The sequence below is a fragment of the Gobius niger genome (assembly GCF_951799975.1).
Source record: "Gobius niger genome assembly, chromosome: 17".
Lineage (NCBI taxonomy): Eukaryota > Metazoa > Chordata > Actinopteri > Gobiiformes > Gobiidae > Gobius > Gobius niger.
The window spans coordinates 27,262,355-27,287,554 of record NC_136868.1 but is presented as its reverse complement, the minus strand read 5'-3'; the positions used below and the strand labels follow the sequence as shown (position 1 = coordinate 27,287,554).

Sequence of the window (25,200 nt, the reverse complement as noted above, 5' to 3'; positions counted from 1 at the left end):
CTTTATGACTCTTGATCCCACACCAGAGGAAGAAAATCAATAATAAAACACCTAGGTACCACTTTACAACGAGCCGCGCACGTGGTTTGACCTGGAGCAAAAAAAACTGACGTCGAGTTCACGGTTTTCTCTGTCGGCACAAAAGGAACATTTTTTATTTTCCACTGCAAGAATTGAAAAGTGGTGGCATCATTTCATTTATATATATATATATATATATTTTTAGTTGCCTTGGTTTTCCAGACTTCATCAAAAGAGCTCAACAGTCACGCCCACCTTTTTCAAAAATCATATCCAATTATCATTAAATTGGGCCCGAAGCCTGTCAAATAAAAGCCGATTTGAATAGCTGCTTCTGCATTCAAAGTAATTAAGGGCTAATGCTTCTCCAGATTATCTTGACACTTTAAAGCAAGAGCTCATTGCCTATAGTGCAAATAAACTACGCAGTGAGCAAAGGAGGAAATATCTTAAAAATGCTCTTCAGAAATTCAGAAGTTGCAAACCAAGGAAGAGATACTAAACAGTTTATTTTATCCAGATCCCGACCCAGTTCACTAAAAGCTAAATCATGACGGGGACAAATGAAAGTAATTAATAAAAGCGCCATTTTCCACGACTAATAAAAAGCGAAATCCTTTTTTTTAATAACATGTATCAACCCAGATTGTCAACCGTACATGATGGCGGGACGTTTGTAAAGTGGTACCCAGTTTCTCCAGGAGCATTTTCCCCCCATTCACTCACATGTTTCTTCCCCCTCCCCCTGCACAATACATGTCCATTATGGAATCTAAATACAACTTTGTCATTTTTCACGCCACATAAGTTTCGTAGGTTTTACAGCTTTTGAAAACGTTTTTTTTTTTTTCATTCCCCGCCCCTTCCTCCAGCTCGCCCCCCCCACGTTTTCACTGTCTGTCGTGGAGGACTTGCAGCGTTCCTTTTTATCGCCGGTAGGGCTTTCGAGAGCGAGCGCGCGGTGGGGGGTAAAGGTAGTGGCGGGGGTCGCGACAGGGCGGTGAAAGGGCAGGTGCAGAGGTGGCAGGTCCCGTGGGTGGGTGGGTGTAGAGGTGGGGAGGTGGGGAGCAGTCTGTCGGTCGGGTCGGGTCGGGCCGGGCGGTTGAGGGCTGTGTGAAGTTGCTTCCATTTAAAACTCGACAGTGACCACAACATTTCAAGTTCCAAAGCTCCTGGTTCACTTGTGCCTCTGGAGGGCTTTCCGCTTTCTCCTCTTGAAGAAACAACAGCACCTGCAATAACAAAGAGGTGCATTGTTGAGAAGAGATTGTGATGTGCCAAAGGTACTTTCACTTCAGATTTAAAGCTGTACCACCCTTTATTCAACCCACTTTCAAACCAGACCGTATTTTCCAGAACTATAAGTCGCTCCGGAGAATAATTCGCACTAGCCTTGGTAACTACACTACAAAAAGTAAATATCAAGCATTGGCTTAAAAAACTTGAATTGAGGAAATATATCTGGTGTCGAGCGGTTTTCACTCATTTAGAACTTTTTCCTGATCTGACCAAGATTATTTTGCTAGTTTGATGACATTTCAGACTGGTTCAATGGTAAATCTCGTGAGAAATAAGAAAGTAAAACTGCCAATGGGACAAGAACATTTTTCTTACCCCATTGGCAAAGAAACTTACTTGAAATAAAGACAAAATGTATTGAAACGAGTCAGAAACATCTCAGAACAAGTGAAATAATCTACATTTTAACTAGTCAAAACAACAAAACAATTTGATTATTATGCTCAAATTGAGACACCTTTATTTAACCAGGATAGTCCCACTGAGATTAAGAATCTCTTTTTCAGGGGAGTCCTGGCCCCAGAGGGGAACCTATTGTACATGTTTTTAGTGGTAGGGGAAACCGGAGTACCCGGAGGACACCTAGGCAGACACATGGAGAACATGCAAACTCCACACAGATGTCCCCGTCCTGGTGGGAATCGAACCCGGGACCTTCTAGCTGTGAAGCACGAGCACTAACCGCTGCGCCCTTAGTAAATGACTTTTTGCAGTGTACCTGGGCCTGGAGGCGTCACTGCACCCTTGACAAGCCTCTCCCGGCATCACGTTGTTCAAGCTCTCATATGCAAACTGGCCATCTAGCTTTTAGCCCGCAATTAGCTTTTTTTGTTTTCTTCATTGGAGTAAAAGTAACTTCCGCTTTTCACCAGTCCCTCACAACTTTCTGGCTCACTCCATTCTCATTTTTTCATTGGCCCCACACCGATTTTTCATTTTATATTCAGTGGTACCTAGAGGGCCCTCTCATGGCTGTCAGTATGAATATAAAAAACATATGAAATTATATATTTTGATATATGAGTCGCACCTGAGTGTAATATATACAAGTCGCACCCGACTTATACACTATAACACACTATGAAAAAAAGTGCGACTTATAGTCCAGAAAGTACGGTAAAAGGGAGAAGGTAGTGGAGTATAAACTGTTAGCCGCGGCCCCAAAATAAGTTTCCAGCCCTCATGCTTTTTCCGAGTGGACCGGCCTTTGCACCACATTAGAACACACACACGCTTTTATTCTGGGTTTGCAATCAATAAAAATGCATTTTATTTAGACTCAAACAACACGCAGCTAGTAAAGTATTTCAAAATGAAGCTTTTATGATAATATGGGGTGATAAAGATATTTCCTGAAAATGCCACTGGAGCTTTAACTTTACAAGAACCAATCAACTCCTATATCATATTTTAACAAAGATAAGCTACCCGTTATACTGTGAAACAGCCCTTTCTTTATCAAATATTCTTTATAAATATTATTAGGATGTGTCTATAAACGGTTGACAAGCACAACAAAAAGTAAATATCAAGCACTGGCTTAAAATGTATCTTGTTTTGAGCAGTTTTCACTCATTTAGACTTTTTCCCTGATCTCAAGTTTACTTTGCCAGTTCGATGACATTTCAGACTAGTTCTTAGGCAATCTTGCTTGAAATAAAGAAGAAAGTAAAACCGCCAATGGGACAAGAGCAATTTTGAAACGAGTCAGAAACATCAATCGAGGTCAAATGTCTAACTGCATCTTAACTCGTCAAAACAACTCAAATCTGGACTACTATGCTCAAATTGAGACTTTAAGTGAATCTAGTTAATGACTTTTTGCAGTGTGCTCATTTGATTTCTTTCAGTGGCTCCAATGCAAAATGAAGAGTTATTATGACTCGACATTTCTTGACAATAAAATGTCAGTAGTATTCTGGCTCGAAATGTCAGACTATAGAGCCAAAGGCCTACAGTATTTAAACTCTGCCCACTTCTGGGGAGAGGGGGCAGGACTGCCATAACTACACTTATTTCTACAGTCCGCTGCATTCCCCTCGTCCCGGTAAAACGTGTGCAATTGGAAAAGCAGTAGAAGTTTTACATTGTGGATTCGTACTTGGTTTCGTCTGCCACTTCGACCTCGGTGGGCGCGGTGATGGGGGCGTTCGAGTGCCCCGCCGTCGGGTCGTCTGTGTTCAGCTCGCCGTTCGTGGAGCTCATCACCTGCGTCGACACAGGACGGGACATTTTCACTCCCGCTCAACAGACAGACGAACAGTGGGGTGCTACATTGTAAAACAGTAAATTATATACAGTACTGTACAAGCGTGGGGCTGAAGGAAATCTATCAGTGAAACTATTACGTTTACTTTACTTATACAGTACTCTATATAACTCATTGATAATCCCCACCTTATCCATTAACACCAAAAAAAGAGCTGTAACCAAAAGTTTAAAGTACAACCCCATTATCCAACAGTAGGTGGCGTATTTGAGCCAAACTAGAGAACTACCACCAGGCCTCACTGTATCCACATCTGCAATTTCTTTGTTTCTTTATCAAACTGCCTTATAAACTATGATTTGGGCCATTTAGAGAAGAAGGGGTGAACATTTCTGAACTGCACTATGATGTAGGGATGTGCGTCAGAATGCTTATATATTTAAAATAACTAATATATGTACATTTTAGATTTATTTAAGATTTATTTATTTAAGAGACCTATTGAACATTCAGCCTGTGTTATTGCCTTTAAAATAATAAATAGGCAATGCAATATTATTATCATCCATATCTAAACAGAGCAAACTGGTGACGATGTTTGCAAATGATACAAGATATTCCTCTGATCTGATTCCTCATGAATTCAAACTTATCAGCAGATTTCCATGCGCTCCAGTGTGTCACTTTTACTGTGAAATAACAGTTCTTTTGGGACTCTTCCTTTGGTAATGTAATGCACTCTACAATGGATTACTTAACCTGCCACTGACTAGATTTAATACTGGATGATGCCTCTTCATCCTTCACCCTCGAGTGTGCACACAAAAAGCACACCCTACGCCTCATGAGCTTTACCGTAGGTGCCAAAATTCTTACGATGAACCTACAAGGGGGCTTAATAACAGAGGTAATCGTCAAACCGGCTAATCTTGACATCCTTACTAATGACGTGCATACAGTATATGCTACAACTGGGTCAAAACGCAAACTATTTTCAATGGGAGGTGTAATTGTTTTTTCCTGCTTGGGTCGTGACTTGAGGCTGGCGGGTCCCGAAGCAGAAAAGACAACAACAAAAACAATCCTCTTCATCAAAATTCTCTGTTTGCGTTGCTGAAAGGCCTGTATCTTAATGGAATAATTCAGGGAAAATCTTTCAAAACATTGTGTGCTAGATGTTAATCAACTAATGTATTGGACAGACTAACACCCAGTTCATTATGTTTTAAAGACTTTAGCAGAATTAGTCCCTGGGTAATGTAATTAGAGAATTTTGATGCAGGAAGAGTGCCTTGTTTTTTTTTTTTGCTTTTCTTTCTAGCTATGCTCCATTAGCACCAAAAGAGCACTTTCGCCACATAACAGATATTTAACAAAAACATCCCAGGCACTTTTGATATTTGACTTTATGGACAGCAGTTAAGAACCTCTTCCCTGGACCACTTATTATGGCCCTGTTGAGGCTTAGCCCGTCTACTCAGTGGCCAGTTAATCCCAGGTCCAAGACTAGAACTGTCCTACACTGACCCAAAAGCATTTAATCTCCTAACACGTCAAAATATGAATATAGCGCCACCACCTTCAGGGCATGCGTTTGTGGGAGGGTTGCATCTCCTTTAGTCATTTGAAGACCCTGTGAAGTTTTCATTGCATCTTTAAAAAAGTCAAGTCTACAACAACCATTTAATAACTGCAGCTGAATATTCTTACTTATGCCTTACTCTGAGCAGCCAGGCGCTTGAAGCTATTGTCAAGCAAAAAGAAGCTTTTTTTTTCTTTAAGTACAAAGAAATGCAAGGCTTTGAGGCAGGCAGTGTGTGGAGTCAGTGTAAGAAGAGGGGAATCGAACCAGCAAACACATGTAAAAAAAAATAAAACAAACAAAAAACTACCAAGCGGCATGCACTAGCCACGAAGCAGCGTTAGCATTTAGCATTAGCAGCAAATACCTGTACAGAGCCCCCCAAGCGCTCAGCTGTGAGGTGCGACCCCAAAGTCTCCTTATTGGTCACGGGGGTGGGCTGAGACTCGCTTCCTTTGGGCTCGGGCGACTTCACGCAAAAAAGTGCAAAACAAAACAAATAAGGGATAGAGCCAGGTGGTTGTGAAATCACAAAAAAAGAAAAGAAAGTGAGGAAGAGGAGGTGAGGGAAGGGGTGTGTAAACAAAGGAACAAAACAAAAAGAACAAAAGAAATTATAGAAGACATTTTCCAAGCAGAAGCAGGCTTGTTAAAGACATACTATGTTAATAAGAGGAGTCAAGAGGAAGGGGAGAAATCGTGTCTTAGTGAAAAAGCACAGATCAACACGGTAAAATCATGCAGGGGTAAACGGAAAACAGCCTGGGTCCACTTTAAACTGCTGAGAGAACATTTAAAGGAGTTGTGATGGGTGACAGCTACGTGGTCCTGCCTTTACTTCATGAGCATTTTATCAGAAACATTAGTCCTCATAATAATAAATATTTCAGCCTCTGACACGCTGCAAAGCTCAAAGGTCACAAAGGTTTCTCTCATGGCTGATAGTCCAACATGCTAATGGCCCAAAAGCATTGTAAGGAGGGATTCAGATTACGTGGCTTTAGGACAAAATCAATTAATTTGTCAATGGGTCATTTCAATATCCCATACTCTTCGATCATTTACAGCTTTTTATCCTGCATTAGGTTTAATAATTAATAATATGCCCAAAAAATAAAAGCATGAGGAGATATTTACACATTCAGGTATAATGCTGCACGTTCTGTGAGCAGAAATATCAACATGACGCCAACTTCCTCGGATGACAACCGTTTCCTGTCCTTGTTTTATTCCTATGGGGAGTTAGCCGTGGCTTTCTAGCTGTATAAATAACTATACATGGAAGAAAATATGCAGCTGTTGGATACATATAAAAAACTACACTACACAGGATGTAAATTTAGAGGAGACTTTGTGTGTTTACAAATGTACATGTTTTAGCCTTGAAGCTAAAGGCAGATGATAAATAGACTGACATTGACTAGGGTTAAAATAGCACTACAGCCTGAACTAATGTTTATGACGTTTTTTCTAGATGTTAATTTGTTAATCATACTCCATTTTTTATGTATGTCAAAAATGTGGAGAGGAAGAAGGCGTTATGCTACACTGGCCAACAGGAAGCTAGCCAAAACATACTGAGCACAGAGCCCATTCATTACAAGGTTATTACTGTAATGTAAAGAGCAACCAGTCGATCGTTGAATAGCAAAAGGCACATGTTTTGTTATTTTGCTTAATTTGAAACAAATGAAGCTGAATTTACACTGCCTGAGAGCTTAACTGAGTATTTCAATGCCCTTTCTTGCGTTGAGCTTCAGTAGGTTGTCTGTCACATGTCTAGAGCCTTACTTCATCAGTTGCTCCCTGCTCAAACTTACCACCCACCAGTGTCGTAACGTGGCTCTAATGTCATATAGTCTCACAGAATGGTGCACATCTTATCTTTCGTGTTGAAACCAGGATGTGCCTTTTTTCATTGTTCAGTTACAGAAGGCGGGGCGTGGAAGAGTGGTATGTTGTTACCAGGCCAATCGTGTTTAATGGGGAGTCATAAAGAGCGGCTAGAGTCCAGTGTAACAGGTCGATCATAAAACTAATGCACTTGTGCTGTACATGCGTGGCCTTACGGGAAACACCAGGAAGAACAGAAGGATTTGGAGCATGACTTGTGTAGCAGTTTTTCTTTTAGCGTTAAAAGTATAGCCCAATCACTTTAATACTTGATTTTATTATTGCTTTAATTCGCCACAAAGTAAGCATATACCACATCTCGCCATTACTTGTGTGAACAAAGCAATTAGTGTTTTCAACTCACACAGGCAATGACTGGGACTTCGAGTGGCAAGGTGTGAAGAATAAATTAAAGCTTAAGCTGCACTGCCACAACACACATATTAAATATTTGTGGAAATATGGTAGCATGTGAATAAAGTGTTAATTGGCTTCTACTGTATATGTGACAGCTCGGTTCAGTATCACAATGAAAGCAATTATGAAAAAAAATTAAAGCTATTCCTTTACGCAGATCTGGAATAACACAGTAGGGCAAGTATTTTTGGAAAAGTCTACTGAGTAATACACTAGAAATACAGTTGATAGTTGATGCGTGATTGGCGCAGATCGAGTATTGGGAGGTACACAATTGGAGAAACTGACCTCTGACCTACAGTTGGATCAGCAAATTTCATAGCAACAAAATGCTAACTTTCCACAGATAACAACAGTTTCCTGTCTGCTTTATTCATATGGAGAGTTAACCATGTCTTGCTGAAATATTTATTTATAGTATATATATATATAACAAATATGTTGAAAACATTACTCTGGATATAAATACTTCTGTGTTTATAACTCTGTTTTAGCCTTGAAGCTAAAGGCTAAATAGCTAAATAGCTCGACCGTCTGATTTTTTTTATGACACACACTTGGCTTGACATTTGTTTCCTTTCGTTTGTTTATTAAAATCTTATTTCATATTTAATAGAAGTTAAAATGTGGACAGGAAGTTGTCTTTACCCAACACAGGCCTAACAGGAAGTTAGCCAAAAACATTGCATGCACAGAGCCTTTTTAATCTTATGTTATGGTTGAAGTCTCATGTGGAAGAAGTTCACATTTGTATTCTTATTTAAAAGATTTTAGCTTATAGGTTTGACCACCGGACTAAACTTTAGTAAATGTTGAAAAACAGCACAAGAGCAATGGAACAGGTCTGTATATGAGAACCTGGTACACTGTCCTTTTAAAGCACTCCAATAAAGCCTCCATCTTTCCTCTCTAACCCACCCCGTCTAATCTGCCCCACGAGGAGCGGTGGACATGTTTTCTGGTAAGGTGCTCACAGTAGAGGAGGAGAGGTGCTTGGATGACAGGGAGGCTGGGTCTGAGTGGTGGACTGCTTTGGTGTTTACAGTGTATGGTTTATGTGCTTGGTCTCACCGGGTTTTTGGTCTGCTGTTGTGCTTTGTCTCGGCTGCTGGGCTGGAGCGGCGTGTCACTCGGGATAGGGCCAATAGGTGTGGGCTGGAGAGAGAACAAGGACACAGGTGTTAGAAGTGGTTTCCTCACATCCTTTTTTCTTATCACCGGCTTTTGTCTGACATTTCTGTGGCAGGAATGCTTCACGAGACTGTCGGACAATGGACATGGAACAGCTGTAACTTGTGCTGCCTTTTGGATGAGCGATAGAGTTGGAGACCAGATAGAAAAAAGGGACTGGTTAGTGGCTGATCACTTACAATGAAACCTGTCACAGTTGTAGTTATAAAGTTCTTTTGCAGCTGCTTTTTTTCTCCACATAACATAGATTTTGACCTTCTGGTTTTTCTTACAGAACGTTTCACCAGTTGAGCTCCAATTTCTACCAAAAACAATGGCATGACGACAATAAAAAAAAGCATCTTATAATATCACAAATCATTTTTTACTTTTTGTTCAATAAGATTGATCCTGTCTTTATACTCGGTCAGCTTTAGTTCACAAAGAACCGGTATTTGCAACTAGGGTTGGAAAATATATTGTTTTGCAATGCACGGCTTGGTTGTAATACGTGGATTGCATCGGAAAATCCGAATGGCAATTACTCTTTAGATTTTATTGAGATTTTCTTGTATATTTATGTGACTGTGAGGTCAAAAAACAATAAAGGCGTCACAAAAGTCACACACATGCACAATAAAGTGCAGAACACAAACCTCCCTGTCATTATCAAGCAGTATTTTTTTATGTGCCTTAGCAATAACACTAAAGGCCAGATCTTGTGGCGGCGCACGGGGCGGCGCAGGCTCTTGGCGAATTATTTTCCGAGTGGCGGCGCTATATGTGCCATTCGCCTCCGCCACCTGTGAGGGGCGTCACAAGAGGAGGTGACAGCACTGATGGAAACACGGCTGACATTCACTTCCTGGTTTACATTGCGCTGTCTTGCGTTCTTTCTTAAGCCTTAGGCTCTCACAGGTCAAACTAAAAACTTTATTTACCCCATCGTGAGCTAAACCATGTTCACGTCTCCAGAGAAAAAGAGCTACAGCGTCCGCTGTGGCGCGGATCGGCCGCGCTTGGCGTCAACGCAAAGCAAAACAAAAGCACATGTTCACCCCACACTCCCACACAACCGCTCTCCTGGAGGCGGAGTCGATCTGGTTGGAGGAAAATGTGTGTCTCCACCCACTTAAATGCGCTAAGTCTGGAGCGGCAAGATCACAAAGTGCTCCTACTGAGCGCAAAATGTCACGCTATCGTCTGCATTTTGAGACACAAGATCGGGCCCTCAATGTCAGACAGGTGAAGTTAGTGGATAACTAGGGATGCTCCGATACCGATACCAGTATCGGGTATCGGGCCGATACCACAGGCTTGTACTCATACTCTTATTCATTCATGAGGTCCCGATACCAGAAACCGATACCATTTGACCTGCGGCCAGCGCAGCTACGAGGCGCACCTCTCGGCTGAGGAGAGAAGAAGCAACAAACTGGAGAATTGTTTAGTGCAAATACAATAATCCACATAGAGCTGACTTTATTACAGACGACACTCCCTAAATCAGAGTCTGTGCTGGATTTAACCAGAGCTTAATGTTGTTCGTGCTGCAGCGTCTGCAGTGTTTACAACATACAAGCTAACGTTGCTAACTCGCGTCTAGTGCAGTTTTGGCCATTCTGACGATGTTTTATGCCCAGGGGTTTATTCATCTGAAAAACTAACCCAGCGACTAAAAAGTCCTCAGAAAATCCAAATAAAAGAGATACAGCATGTCCATGTTGAGCGAAAATGAGCTGCAGCAGAACAATGAAAACGCTGTAGCTTCTCGCTAAGTTGCTACAAAACACACGAGAAAATCTACACGGAGCTGAAGTAAAGACGAACACCTCAATACTATTGTTAAATAAAAATACATAAATGAATAAAGCTCAGGCATTGGGAGCTTTTGGACATGGGCTTTTCTGTCTGTGATGGACAGAGCAATAAAAATTAAAAATTATATTGAATGAAAATAAAAATAAATAAATAAATGGCATCAGCACAATTCTAATAACTGCTCTTAAATGTGTCGCCTACTTTACTTAAGGAAATGTAAATGAGTAAATTTACTAATTACAAACCAATCTGCTGTGAAAAAAGTAAGAATGTTGAAGAAAATGCCTTGTACTCGTATCGGTATTTGGTATCGGCGAGTACTTAAATCCTCGTACTCGTATCGGTTTTAGAAAAAGTGGTATCGGTGGTATCGGTGCAAATTCAAATTTTGCTTTCTTTACTATTAGACAAAGGATGAAAATGCCTCATACACATTGGCTTGGCCATCTGACTAAAGGACTTTTGAGTAATATGCTGCTCATATTTCTCTGGAGTTGTTTTTTTGATCCCTTACCTAAGAGCTTATACAGACTTTTGGAGTGGTACATTAAGACCCGGAGAACAATTGGTCACAGCACTTCTTATGGCAATTCCTTAGTGAATACATTGTGTATCCCAATACAAATGGCATCAGCCCATATGTAGTGTGATGTGGTATTGTATCGTTCCAGAACTTTTTCAACCTATATTTTAGAGGGGCCTGGTCGCGATTTGGATGGGGGACCTTTTGGGAACACCAGGAAGCCTGGGTGAATATAGTGAGTGAGTGAGTGGTTGGTGGTGGTCAGAGGGGCGGATGGCACAGGTTGCTTCGCTTCCGTCAGTCTACGCCAGGGCAGCTGTGGCTACAATAGTAGCCTACCACCACCGAGTATGGAGTGAATGAATAGTGCAAAAAATTGTAAAGCGACAGTGAGCGTCTGGAAAGCGCTATATAAGATCTTTTAAATCTATTTGGACCGCAATTGAGTCTGTATTCACCTTATTCCGCCCCGCCCACTTTTGCCACTTTTTGCGTTGTCTCGACACTTCTGTTGTACAGACACTTCCGTGTAGTAACTGATTTTATGTGAACTTCTCCAGTCCCATGTTAACAGATAGGAGAAAGGGGCGGGCACAATTCATGGCGGCGCCCACGCGAACATCCGGAATAAGGTGTATAATAAACAATGAACGAATAAGAGCTTGATATTCTTTAGGAAGAACTGGCTCTTTGGTTCTACAATGTTGCAGGCCTCTTTTACATTTACTTTGTATAGAAAATCATGTTTGCTACATCTTGTACTTGGACAAGGTACTTACAAGTGATTTGCCGACCCAGTCGTATTCATAGTCAAAGACATAGCCGTTCCTATCAAAGAGGTCAGTGAAGAGCTTCCTTAAGTAGTCATAGTCCGGCTTCTCAAAGAAATCCAGTCTTCTCACATATCGCAGGTAGGTGGCCATCTCTTCTGTGACAAAGAATGTGTCAAATATGGTTTGGACAAAACAAAACGAGATACAACATCTGAGAAATTCACGGCACAGACCAGGGAAACTTTCACAAAGAACTTCTATTGGTGTGGCTCGTTTTGTGTCCCCGATTTTCTGGTACCTCTCCTTCAAAGTGTCTGCCTGTAAGAGACAAAAGGAATACACATCATCAGCATCTCTTCATATAGTGGTACATAGTAATAAACAAAGCTGCAATTAATGGTCAACTAAAAGAATGAAAACTATCTCCCAAAACTACATAAGCAAAGCAACTGTATGGAGGGGCCAGGGCCGGTTCTAACCTTAACGGGACCCTGTGCAAAGTCCTGCTTGGAGCCCCCACAACAATGGACTGTGTGGGTCACTTTTAATAAATAAGTAAATCATTTCAAAACCATAACAAACAGATCCCAGAAAGAATAATCTAAGGATAATAGATGAATAGGGATCCTTAAATAAATTAAACTACAACTAAAGAACCTTTTTAAATACTGTAAGCGCAGACTGAATTTTAAACGTGTCAATTATCTTAAAGGTCCTATATCATGCAAAATCGACTTTTTGGAGCTTTTAGCCATGTTGTTATGCTATTTCCTTATCAAAAACACCCCCAGAGTGGTTTGTGGCTTCATTCACACAGTTCTCAGTAATCCTCCTAAATCCTGCTCTCTGAGCAGCTGCACCTCCCTCTCCTGGTGAACGACTGAGTGTTCAGTTGTGTCGTAACAGCGGAACGGAAGTGCTCGACGTCTGTAATGTAATGTCTTAATTCTATGCTTACGGCCTGATTTTAATTTGTAAAACAGCGTTTTCATTATTTCTGTCATAAGAGAGAAACAAAGAGTAAAAAATAAAATAAAAACAATAATTTAAAAAATAAAAAAGGATGTGCCCGAGGTGCTTCCAGGTCAGCTGTGGCCAAAACAAACACATGGCGTCTGAACAGATCAGTCATGTTTGTGCTGCAGCTGTGAAGATGGAGCTCGTTACCTACTCTGGACACCTGTTCTTATTCTTAACTAACGATAATGTCACGGACGGAGAAAAAGAAGCGCGTTGGCTACGAGGACGAGGAGTTTATTCAACCTTTTTCAAGAAGAGGCCACTCAGCTGTTTTTTTCTCCGGGATTCAGCGACTTTCACCAAAATATTGTTTTTCTGTGACTGTCTCTGATGGATGTTTGGTGAACCTTCACCAGAATCAGAGTGGATTAACTTTTATAACCAACGCGAGTCCCATAATGTGAACAGCGATGGACCAGAGGGTGAGTCAATCCAAACGTGTGTTAGCATATTAGCTTGTGTGTTAGCCATTTATGAAGCTGTGTTGCAGATGTCAACTCCGTATAACTGCATCGTGAAGTGACTTCACTTATTGTTGTTTATTTATATTACGGTAAAGTTGTATGTGCGGAGAGAGGGGGCGGAGTTAACTGAATCGAAGCGTTGTGTCTTCCGGGTTCGAAAAATACCTCCAGAAAACACTTATATTTATCACAAAAATGAGTGCTCCATAGTGGTAGAGGTACAATATATCATATAAATGCCTATACGTAACTTTTGAATGGCTAAAATAGCATGATATAGCTCCTTTAAATGATGTTAATGTATTTTTTATGGCACCACACACAAAACAATGGCTGGGCCCCCTGTATTAGATTTGGGGCCCAGTTCATTTGCACAGGGTGCTTATGGCTAGAAACGGCCCTGATGGCACCTCCAAAAAACTTAGTAAAGCAGTACCATCACACCGGGTGGATTATTTTCAGCATCTGCCTTTGAACCAGTTACAAATCATATGAATGAACCTGTCCCATCACGTTATCAACTCAAATTGGCTGATCCTTTTCACCCAAACGCGTACGCGAAATCGAAAGAGTACTTTGATGCACGGCGTCATGCTTTGTGTAGGTGCGAGCTACTTTGGCCTAAGCCACCTCGCGTCCTCCACATGAATTCATCCAACAAGAGCAGCCTCCCACACAGCAAATGGTGCGCAGATGAGGTGTCTTTTCTTTTTCTGTGTGCGCGCACCTTTGAGACTGCTGCCTTCAAAAACACATTCGGGCTATTGATTTACACTGCCTCGATGCAAAAAAACAAAAGACAAAAAAAACAAACAGCTCCTAAAAGCCTTCTCAGATGTTTCCCAGTAGAGCACCAAGAAAGGACAAGGGTGAAATTGCTGTTATACATAAGTCCATTCCCCCGGAGAGTTAAGGTAATGTACGATAAACTTAATTGAGAGAAATGTATCCGCTACATTTGGCCCAATCTTTAATGCTGCTGAATAATAATGTGCATACCTTAAGGCCCTGCCACGGAAGGCTACCTCGAAGAAAATACATAAACATGTGACCCAGTGCCTCCAAGTCGTCCCTTCTGCTTTGCTCTGAAACACAGAATGAAACAAGGTGTGAGAAAAAAACAAACACATAAAGTAGCTCGCGCCCTTTCAGTCAGAGCATTGCATTCATGGCTTAAGAGTTGCACGCCAAATTTGCAGAGATTCCTTCTTTGCCAGTTATTGGAAATATGCCTCCCACAACAGCTGTGATGTAACACAGAACGGCGCTAATTGATGAAATCTCAGCCCACTGGTAAAAAAAGAAAAAAAAGAAAAAAGGAAACATGGAGCTTGTTTTGGAAATGTGTAATGCCGTATCTTCATGTCTGCAGTTTCTGGATGAATCAACATCTTTGTTAATATGTTCAATCCCTCACTAAGTACAGAGAGTACAAGATAATTTGTTGACGTTGGTTTTGTTACAGAGTTCAGACACGGCTGCTGGCCTTTGTCTTTTCTTTGAGCCAGCACTGACAAAGCTAACTAAGCTGACATCTTTCTTCTGTTTTTTTTAATTCCTTGTCAAAGTGTGTCAGCCTCAGACCTTTTCCCAGATGCGTGTTGATGCTCATGTAGCGCGCCGTCCCAGTTAGACTCTTGTGCTCCCGATAGGGGATGTGTTTTTTGGTCTCGGGGTCAATGTATTCTTTGGCCAGACCAAAGTCTATGATGTGGATGGTGTGCTGCCTCTTGCTCCCCGGTCGCCCCACCAGGAAGTTCTCCGGCTTCACGTCCCTGTAGATCAGACTCTTGGTGTGGACGTACTCCATCCGCGTAATCTACACGACAGATGGAAACAAAGGAGGAGAAGGTCTAAGACATGGCCGATGTTTAATGTCATGGCAGAGTTTCAAACAATATTGCTGTAACTTTGAAAACATTCTGAAGAAACATCCTGAAAATACAAGTGACATAAATCATTTGAATGTCATAATTTTTAAACAAGACAATAACATGCCAACAATTACAAGCCTGATCAAAAAAAAGAAATATTTAATGCATGCCTCACTTATTTTGGCATTTCTCTTCCTCCATAAACCAGAAAAAAGCCAAAAAAAAATGTCCTTAAATGTCCCTAAATGAGAGCTACACCCAGTTCTTAGGTCTTACCAGCTGTATGGCTATCATGAGGACGGTCTTGAGGGAGAAGGTGCGGTCACAGAGGTCGAACAGGTCCTCTAGACTGGGCCCCAGCAGCTCCAGCACCATGGCGTTATATTTACCACATGGACCGAAGTAGTACACCTGAGGGATCCCCTCTGGAAAAACACACACACAAACACGCTTAGGATCAGACTCAGGGCAGGGTTTATCTTCACCAGACGAGACGGCAGTGGAATTTTACCTCACGTAATGTATTTAACAGAAATACAGATTTTTTTTTAGAACACAAACAACCATTGAATTATAGAAAAGAAATTGTTCAAGCTAAGTTTTTATCAGTTCTTGATTATGGCAACACAGTTTACATGCACGCTTCACCTTCCGTTCTTAAACCTCTCGATGCAGGCTATCATTCTGCTATTGGATTTATAACTGGAGACAAATACAGAACTCATCACTGTTTGCTGTATGACAAAGTTGGCTGGTCTTCCCTGTCTAACTGGAGAGAGCAGCACTGTATCTTATTTATTTATAAGGGACTTGTTGGGAGGCTTCCTGATTATCTCGCATGTGAACTAAACTACAGCTCAAGTCGATTCAACACTAGGTCACATGACTGTTTAGTTCTAAAAAATGGACTCATAAAGAGTGACACAGGAAAAAGGCTTTTCTTATTATGCTGCCCACCAATGGAACAAAGACTTTGACAATTTAACTCTTTAGTGACACATCTAAAATGCTTAGTACTAGATTTGTATAAAGAAAATTGCACCTGCTTTAATTGATATTTATAACATTTTACTGTAAATACTGCATTGTATTTGCAATGAAACAGGGCGCTCATGAAAAAGAGTCTTGTACTCTCATTGGGCCTTCCCTGTATAAGATAAAAAAATAAATAAACATTTTCATGTAAATCATGATTTGTTCCTCATTTGTGGAGGCGTTAGGGATGTTTACATTTGGTAGAAGAGGAAGTGTTAAGCACTGCTAAGTTAGAAGTCTTCTCCCAAAGAGAGTCAAAAGTCATCACAGCTCAGATCTACATCTCAGTCGTCCTTTTGTGGTTTGGACCAATACTGTACTGACAGATCCCAAAGATTTGGCTTCCATGAAAGAGCCGAAGTTGTCATATCCCATGCCAACCATTTTCTCAAAACTCACTTCACCTTTCCTCCACAGAGCAGACACACCCTCCACCGCTGCTGCTGAGTGACCCATGAAGAATGTGGAAGGATCAACTCGGCTTAATCCAGAGCTATTTACTGACAGCAGATAAAAGGAGGCGTGGCCAAACGGTCCATCATCCCTCAAATTGCAAATGGTAACAAGAAGTTTCCTTTTAGTCTGACCAATTTCACCGCAACAGAAACTCCGATCAAAAGAAATATTCATTTCAACTGGGGAGTATGTTCCCCATAAAGTTCTGTTTATTCTTAAGCATTGATTGTAAGGCTACTCCAGAACAGTAGGTGGCAGTAGTGTGCAGAATTGCAGATGTAGTGTCATCACTTTTCTATAGTCTATGATCCGTACTCAAGCCATGAAATCAAGCACCTTGACCAGCCTCATGATCAGCTTTGGGCTAGTTAGCCAAGTGCTATTGAGTACAGAGAATAGGCACTAGGGACAAACATAAAAGGACTTACACGTGTAAAACATGAGAGTTACTCTACAGCGTTTACAGTTTCAGGAGTCAAGTGGCCGATCCCGTTTTACCTCTCCTCCTGTTTTCTAGGAAGACGACTAGCCCGTGACTCACTGCATGGTTCGAGCTGCATTGTAAATATCACTGGTTTATAAAAAGCATGCCAGGTGTTTTGTTTGCTGTGGCCCAAGGGCTGCCCTGGTGACAGATGAGACTGGGACAGGAGATCACATCGAGCCTGACTCATCAAAGCTGGGCTCAAATCTAGAGGGCATTGAGAGCACAGTCATCAGCGGGTACAGCCGTGAGCGTCACAGTCTGCTGCTGAGGAGGAGGACGTGAGGCTGGGGAGCGGAGACACAGGCCTGGAGGGAGATGGCTTCAACTTAGGCAGCAGAACTGCTGCTATTACTTTTGAAGACCAGCAGTTGTAATGAATTTATTTTCTTGTAGTAGAGTAAATTTCTTTTGCAACCATAGCTCTACACTGTAAACTAAGCATTTGTGAAAGAAAAACAGAAAGCGTGCACTATTGTGTGTCTAAATATAGTGCATTTTGTACCTATTGCTAAGTAAAAGTCTAAATAAATACGGTGGACCTTTTCTGGAAGTCCACCAAGTTCACTTCTCCACTTTTCTCAGTCTGAGCTGGAGCATGCATTTAAAAAAAAAAAAAAAAAAAAAAAAAAAAATGGATAATCAAGTATTCCTCTAAAGTGGCTAAAACTAAAAGGAAAGTTGTGGTTGAATCTCAAATTATACTAAATAAAGGTTTGTGAATTAAAATGTGTGTGTGAATGAAAACAAGGCTGCCCAGTCGAAGAAAACAAAAGATGACTGTCATGTTTCCATGGATCTCTGTTTTATGTACGCCAAACAATGTGTAGATTAATTTCAGTCAGATGGAAGACGTGAATGATAGAGATATATTGTGGCTTCCTGCGATATGGACATTGCATCCTGATATATAGTGCAGCCCAGCCCACCTATTGTACATGTTATAGATTAAATCAGTAATACATTTAGTCAACCAAATGTGAACAGATATACTATTCTCGATTTGCAAGGTATCAAGGATATTTAGTAAATGTAATTTAAGGACGAGGATGTGAACAGCTCGGGGCTGTGTGGCTGAAAAGATTTCAACTTCAAATATTTTCACTGGAACCTTGGATCTAGTTTCCATTTAGTAAGTTCCGTCAATTCAAGTGAAATTGTATTAGGTGGTGAAAACCTCTGAGGATATAGTCAACGTTTTTGTGTTTTGTTCAGTTGTAGTCTGCAAAAATATTCCATTGACAGAAAATAAAGCACAATTTAAAAGCGGATATAACTAATATAGTGCTTTTCTACCTTCATCAGGCCTAAAGCGCTTTACAGTGTGTTCTTTGTACATTTCCAGTATACAGAGTAGACACATTTTAGACAAACACCTCCCCGCGCATCATAGAAGAATTCTTCACCCACTTCACCCACTACACCACTGCTACACACTCCCACTCCAACAACAGGCCCAATCCAACACTGACCAAAAGAAATCCCAAGAAAAAGAAAAAAAAAAAAAAAAAGGTTCTGGTCCTAAACGGTTTTTAAAATGTAGTAAACATTTATCATGACTGACACTTTAAATAGTGGTTTGAAGCAGTGAACTGAAACATTAATAAGCTTAAAGAGTCACTTGGTTCCTAGGTGCAGTTTTGGCTCGGGGGAGAAAAAACTAATTGGAGTTATTCATACATTTGTAATATCAACCCTACTTCAAACAGTACATAAAGCCTGCTCATATGCTGATGCTGTTTTACATGGCATGTCTCAACCTTATTCCTATTGGCTTTTGGCTTTTTTTTTAGCAGCGCGAGCATTAGCACTGCTCCGACCCCTGCTGTCCTGACAGTCTAAGACAATAAAGCCTATTGTGTCCACAGGCAGTCCTTCTCAGAGACACAGGCCGAGGACAATGGAGCTGCTGCAGAATGTCAAAGGGAAAGGGCCACAGTGGAGAGGGCTCGAGGAGCCGGGAATAGAGAGAGGAAGGAGCCGCGAGTATTAAAGATTTAGATTATAGAGCAGCCACTTCCATTAGGCCCGACGCTCGAGAGAAATTCACACGAGGCTGAAATGTGATCAGCATTCAGGCTTGAAAAGACTGGGGCACAGGGCACCGCACGCGTAAGTGTACAAGTGCTACATCCATGTCCAGCATTCAATATTACAGCGCGGGAACAACGGAGCAATGGTTCAGCGCATTTTGATTTGTTTCATATTTGAAGAATGTACAAAACGGGTTTACGGATCATGGATGTAAGAGAACTTGCAAATTGGCAAATGCCAGAAGAGAAATCAACGTCACAATCTCACTATTTTCTAAAGAGCCTGGATCACAATGTCAACGTTATCACAGATTATGTAAAGTTTGTTTTGTTACAGAAATTGTCCTAGAGCCATCAGCTACTTGACTAAATCACTCACTCACAGCATGAGACTGGCCAGTAGTAGTGAGCGAATGAAAAGGCCAAGTAAGCTACATGTTTTATGAGTAGAAAGGCTTTTTTGAGCTTTTTTTTCCCATAAAAAGGATAACTCAATACACACAATACTAAATGTAATGTACAAGGCCTCACTTATAGAATTGGAATTATTTGTAGCCTCTGAGTCAGACTTTATTCAACATGCGTGCATGAAAGAAACCAGAGTCTTTTGTTCCTTGATTAGCAGCCATTTCAGTGAATACCTCGCTGTGCCTTTGACAAAAGCCTGAGTGGAGCGGTCAGGAGCCGAGGGCAGAGTGAAGTGAGGATACCGAGCTGCAGCGTCCAGCAGCGGGTTTACCAGTGTGTAGCTAAGCTCCTCCACAGAGCTCAGCGCTGCGTCCACTCCGACGCCGGGCCTCGCATCACATGACCTCACCGAGCCAGGGCACTACGTAAATAGCCCTAATCTTTATTTGTCCCCCGCCCTGGACACTCAGGTGAACCGCTGCCAGACGGGATTGCGCTGGACCGCAGTCAACACAATACAGCTTCAGTGGATTAGCATTAGCCACCAAATTACAAATGAGAAAGTTTCAACACCTCACAACTGTACGTAGGCTGTGTGTGGATAGAGGACATTGTATTACACCACAAGAGATGCATCAATATAGTCTTTTACTTTGTGTAGATTCTGAGCATCTGGCAAAAGCACTCAGCCACGAGGAGAACATGCAAACTCCGCACAGAAAGGCACGGTCAGGGAATCGAATCTGGGATCGTCTGGCTGTAAGGCAAGCGCACAGACCACTTCCCACCCAGAATCGATACCCCAACCACCTGATATTGATCTGACACTCCAGCTCATTTACAACACAGACGGTCTCCAGCTTCAGCATCACGGTGGTGGTTGTTAGTGGGGTCACTGTGAGAATGTTCTGCTGACTCATTTTGTGATGCAGAAATTATGCAACAGGATTAAACCACCTGCTGACCCACATAACACTCTGTGCTTGTCTAATGTCTCAAAGAGCCATTATCCTCCCCGATTATTGGCCCAGTTATGGAAGCAGTGGGCAGTGGCGGAGATGTACAGCGCTTTACTGAATTGTGCAGTTGCCACATCAGCACCCAGCCCTGGTTATGACAGTCATCATCATTGTGTTATGTATGAAATCATTCGGCAAACGTTTCGACCACTGCCTCAATAGTAAAAAATTTAGTGAAGAATAAAGAAAAAAACAACACATTTTTATGGATATGCTTTGTTGTCCACTCAATAAAAAGGCCCAACATTTTGTTATATACAATGAGAATGTTATATAGCTCAATTATTCTACCTTATTTAAATTATTGTGTAGAAATATGGGGTAAAAACATATCACAGCATAATGCCTTTATTCCTTCCACACAAATCCACTCTTCATTAGGTTCATTAGGTCAGGATTATGAAAATTATAATATCACTCTATTGGTGATGTTCAAAGCTAGAAACAAAGCTCTTCCACAGGACTTAGTTATCTGTGTTTACTTCTGAAGATGAAAATGACACGAGGCCGTATGACTTTACAACATCCAAGAGCACGAACAGATTTGAAACAAATATGCTCGTCTGGTGAAAAAGCATGGGATTCTCTAAAGAACGATCAAAAAAGGTGCCCTCCTGTGTAACTATATGTCCGTGCTCAAAAATCCTCCCATACAGTCCTGCCAATTGCAAACAGTTATTGGTTTTACCCTGCCTTACTTAACGAGGGTATTTGCAGTAACTTTTTGAATGACAAGGGAAGTTATGAAAGCAAAATCAGATGCACAAGGGGGGCCCTGTTTGACATAGCCAACATTTAAACTGTCACAGAGTTTGGGATCAATCAATGAAAAGGAGAGTAAGCGTCCTGCACAAAAGTCCTGCACTGATAATGCCTTGGCCATGAACTGTTATTGTAAAATTCTTTGTTTTCTAATCGGACAAAGTAGCCTGAAAAGCAAACTAGAAAACAAAACAAGACCAGTCATGGTTTTAGGAAAAAAGAGAAAGTTGACCAAGTTTATTATAAAAAAGCAAAAGGCAGAGGTGTTCCACTGCAAATCCGCAAAATCCTGACCTCAGGCGAACGAGCTAAACTTATCCACAGACAATGCAGAACAGGTCACACCAGGATTCTCGTGTTTCCCTGCACTGCCAGCCACACTGTTGTCCTGTGGTTATGGGGAGGGGTCCGGCAGCAGAGTCACCAGAATGGCCCGAATGCATGCGGAGAGAGACATCTAAAAATAGTGGAGGACTGCCCTGTTGGCCCACCTCCTTATCACCAGCCGGGGGACACTTCTGTAGGAAAGGCAGCCAAGAGGCCGCACGTGTCGCCAAATTAGATCACAACGCACAACAAGAGAGGCTTTCTATACACAAGGAGCATGCAGTCCATAATGTTACAGTAATAAGATAGTAGTATTTTTTTGTATTTTTGTATTTTTAAATGGGACATATGCACAGAAATTGTTGCAGTTTTTGCAGTTTGTTGACAAAAGCACAAAAAATCTGGAAAAGAAAAATAAGACTATTGGTATATTGTTAGTTGTTACTTATCAAAAGATGATTTGACACAATAGATCATAATATTCTTTAAAACAAAACACGTAGACAATTATGGGATTAAAGAAATAGTCTTGAAATGGGTGTAAAACAATTTGAATGAGGGATTTCTTTAAGTGAACAGTCAATGCACAAATAGGGGAAACAAATACAGTGGTATGCAAAGGTTTGGGCAACCCTTTAACTTTTCCACATTTTGCCAGACTATGGACCATAAACATAATATATTTAACTGAAATTTGATGTGAAAGACACACACTGTGACACAATCGTGAAGTGAAATGAAATTTATACAAGATTTAGATTTTTTCTAATAAATAAAAAACTGAAAAGTGTGATGTGCAATTTGTAAAAATGTGGTGCCGCTTATGTTGGCAGATGATGCAGATGACACATATCTTCTATTATCTACTTCAAATGTTAACACATTGATAAGAGAAGCATTAGCAAATATCACTGAGTTGTTGTTAGTAAATCAACTCTTTGAATGTAACTTTATGAGTTTAAGCATAAAAAAAGGAGGATCAGGAGGATGTAAAAGTACAAATTGATGGCATCAAAATCTGCCAAGTGGGTCAAACTAAATCTTTAGGTGTCATTGTAGACCAAAAGCTGATGTGTAAATATCAGACTCAACATGTTTGTAGAAAAATATATATTTTGTTTCATGGGCAGAAATGCGCCCCGATCCGGATTTGATCTATTATGCAAACAAATCCATACAGAAGTATCCTCCATATTTTCAAAGCCCCAGAAGCGTCTGGCTCTTTCTTCACCTGTCATCTAACACAGTGCCGTCTATTTGATGCCAATGGCACTGGCACAAATTGATGGTCTGCATTTTGTGTTTACCGTGATTAATTCCCCCTGTTGTCAGTAGAGGGAACTCCAAGCAACACACAAGATGCTTAATCCAGCGTCCCTTTCATATTACATTTCTTTAAATTTCTTGAAAGCAGGTTTATGAGAAACCATTTTGCATGATAAGTTCACTTTAACAATGCACATGTAACCGGCAGTCTTACCTGAGTTTCCCAGTTGTTTGTAAAATCTATATTCCAAATGGAGCTGTGGTGCCCTGGACTTTATAGGTTCCTGAAAGAGAAAAACAACACGTCACCAATTACTAAATGCTACATATATATGTTTTTATCAACTCATTGTCTCATTCAATACCATTCATCCTCAGTTAATTTAAGAACAGCCTGAGTCTGCTCATTTATATTGTCGTCAGCAACAATTATCTAAACAAGCTGCTAGCATGACGAGATAAAGAAGACTGCACTCTAGGTTTTCACCTAAAAATCAAACTCCTCGTCACAATTACTTGTTCACGTTCAGCAAATGTCCATTACACACAAATGACCAGAAGTGTTGAATAAACCCAGTGTCTCCAAGTTTAATTAGTGGGATGTGAGTGGATAAGGCTGAGTCCAGCTGGTGAGCAGCAGGTTTACTGCACATATACAGTAGTATTGATCATTGTATCTCAGTCCAGGCTTTACTATGTGTAATCTGATTAAGCCCACTCTGCTATTAGCCAAACCTGAGGACTACACAAACACAGACGCATCACCTAAGGGTCTCCAACCTAATCCTACTATATGCACCAGGTCTGATTATAAATGTTTTAGCATAGTTATTCATATTTTCATTCTTTGTTTTTGTTGAACTAATATGATGAAACAGTAATGGTGAAGATTATCTGTCCTAGACTCACACAAACGTAAGCATAATCCTTAAAAACGTGTGTCCATTGAGTTTTGCAGTAACTTTGCTTTAGAAGAAAAAGCAGAACTTTATTTATATAGCGCCGTTCACAGAACTAGTCACAAGGCGCTTTACATGACACAATTATACATTCAGCCCACACTCTGTGGTGTTCAGTTTCCCCTGGGGGAGACAAACACTGTTGCGACTGCACACATCTGCACATCTGTGGGTGACCATCACCATAATTTACATTCACGCACACACATCATTCATCCTGGCCTATTGTACATGTTTTTAGTGGTAGAGGAAACCGGAGTAACTGGAGGAAATCTAGGCAGACACGGGAAGAACATGACTAGTGCTAACCGCTGTGCAACCGTGCCAGCAGATACCCTTCTCCCACCTTACAGACTCACATTTCCACTATACACAGTGTAATCTTGTATTATATAAGATGTATATATCACATTCACAACAACCAAATACTGTAACCATGACAGGAAAGCTGCAAAGAGGTGACTGGCGTGAGAAGCAACAGTGCAAGCGGCAGCCGTAGGAGGACGACTTATGACTGGCCCAGGAGGCGGAGTCACCCCGACGGCCCACACCAAACCCATGACAGTGGCAGAGTGAGAGCATGACCAGAACTGGTCAGAGGAGTATGTATGTTAAATAAATAAATATATATAACCATCAAAACAGATGGCAACCTAGGCACTGGACCGTTTAAAAGAGCTTACAATGGGAAACAGAGGCTTATGGCAGCTTTGCGTACTTAAGAGTCATCTCCACTTCGGCAGATGGGCTTTGTAAATGACCGGACCGGAGCGGCACACGTCTGATGTAACGACTCCACAGGACTGGACACTGGGGTTTTCTCAGCTTCGCACTTACCCGCTAATGTTGCGCTAACGAAATGTCTACTGGGAAATGTCAAGTGTTTGTTTATTTTAAAGGTGTTTATGGCCATGGACCAAATCGGACATGTGGCATAAAATAAGCATTCGTTTGTAGTAAAAAAAAATGTCCAAGTTGTAAGTTGTATGTAATATTTTATCCCATATTTCCTGCTACAGATTAAGATTCATAAGTAGAACCGTTTGCCATAGATTTGCGATAGTGAATGCCCCAGTGATCTCCGACCAACTCCATAAATGTCTGAGTGACCAGTGCACCCTCAGATCCCCCCCTCTCTTAAATTCTGTTTGTGTAATTACTGGGAAAACCAATGTCATGCTACAAGTGTGATATCATATTCTTTCCTCGTGTGGGATGTACAGAGTGGTGTGTGGCTGTGACCCATGTCTGGGGCAGCTGATCACTCAAAGAAGGGCCCTCTCCTGTCCAACCTGCTGCTTCTCTTACCTCTTCACCTCTGCTGTTTTAACAAACTCACAACTCCAGGTTTACATATTTACACTCATGCCACACCACCGTAAAAT

General features: G+C 41.2%; 1 protein-coding gene across 6 annotated transcripts in view; it reads right to left on the bottom strand.

Annotated features, from left to right (window-relative positions):
• Positions 1 to 883: 883 nt before the first annotated feature.
• csnk1g2b (casein kinase 1, gamma 2b) overlaps positions 884 to 25,200 on the bottom strand; it is a 39,440-nt gene continuing 15,123 nt past the window's right edge. For 2 of the 6 annotated variants that reach the window (XM_079574759.1, XM_079574758.1), the window contains exons 3-12: positions 23,071 to 23,140; positions 15,343 to 15,491; positions 14,777 to 15,011; positions 14,192 to 14,277; positions 11,942 to 12,026; positions 11,715 to 11,863; positions 8,493 to 8,576; positions 5,479 to 5,580; positions 3,407 to 3,528; positions 884 to 1,253 (exon numbers count right to left, since the gene is read on the bottom strand). In XM_079574759.1, the coding sequence (XP_079430885.1) occupies positions 1,199 to 1,253; positions 3,407 to 3,528; positions 5,479 to 5,580; positions 8,493 to 8,576; positions 11,715 to 11,863; positions 11,942 to 12,026; positions 14,192 to 14,277; positions 14,777 to 15,011; positions 15,343 to 15,491; positions 23,071 to 23,140 (1,137 nt within the window). In that variant the 3' untranslated portion in view covers positions 884 to 1,198. The remainder of the gene's footprint in view (positions 1,254 to 3,406; positions 3,529 to 5,478; positions 5,581 to 8,492; positions 8,577 to 11,714; positions 11,864 to 11,941; positions 12,027 to 14,191; positions 14,278 to 14,776; positions 15,012 to 15,342; positions 15,492 to 23,070; positions 23,141 to 25,200) is intronic. The other 4 variants (XM_079574761.1, XM_079574760.1, XM_079574762.1 and 1 more) reach the window with 4 other exon arrangements.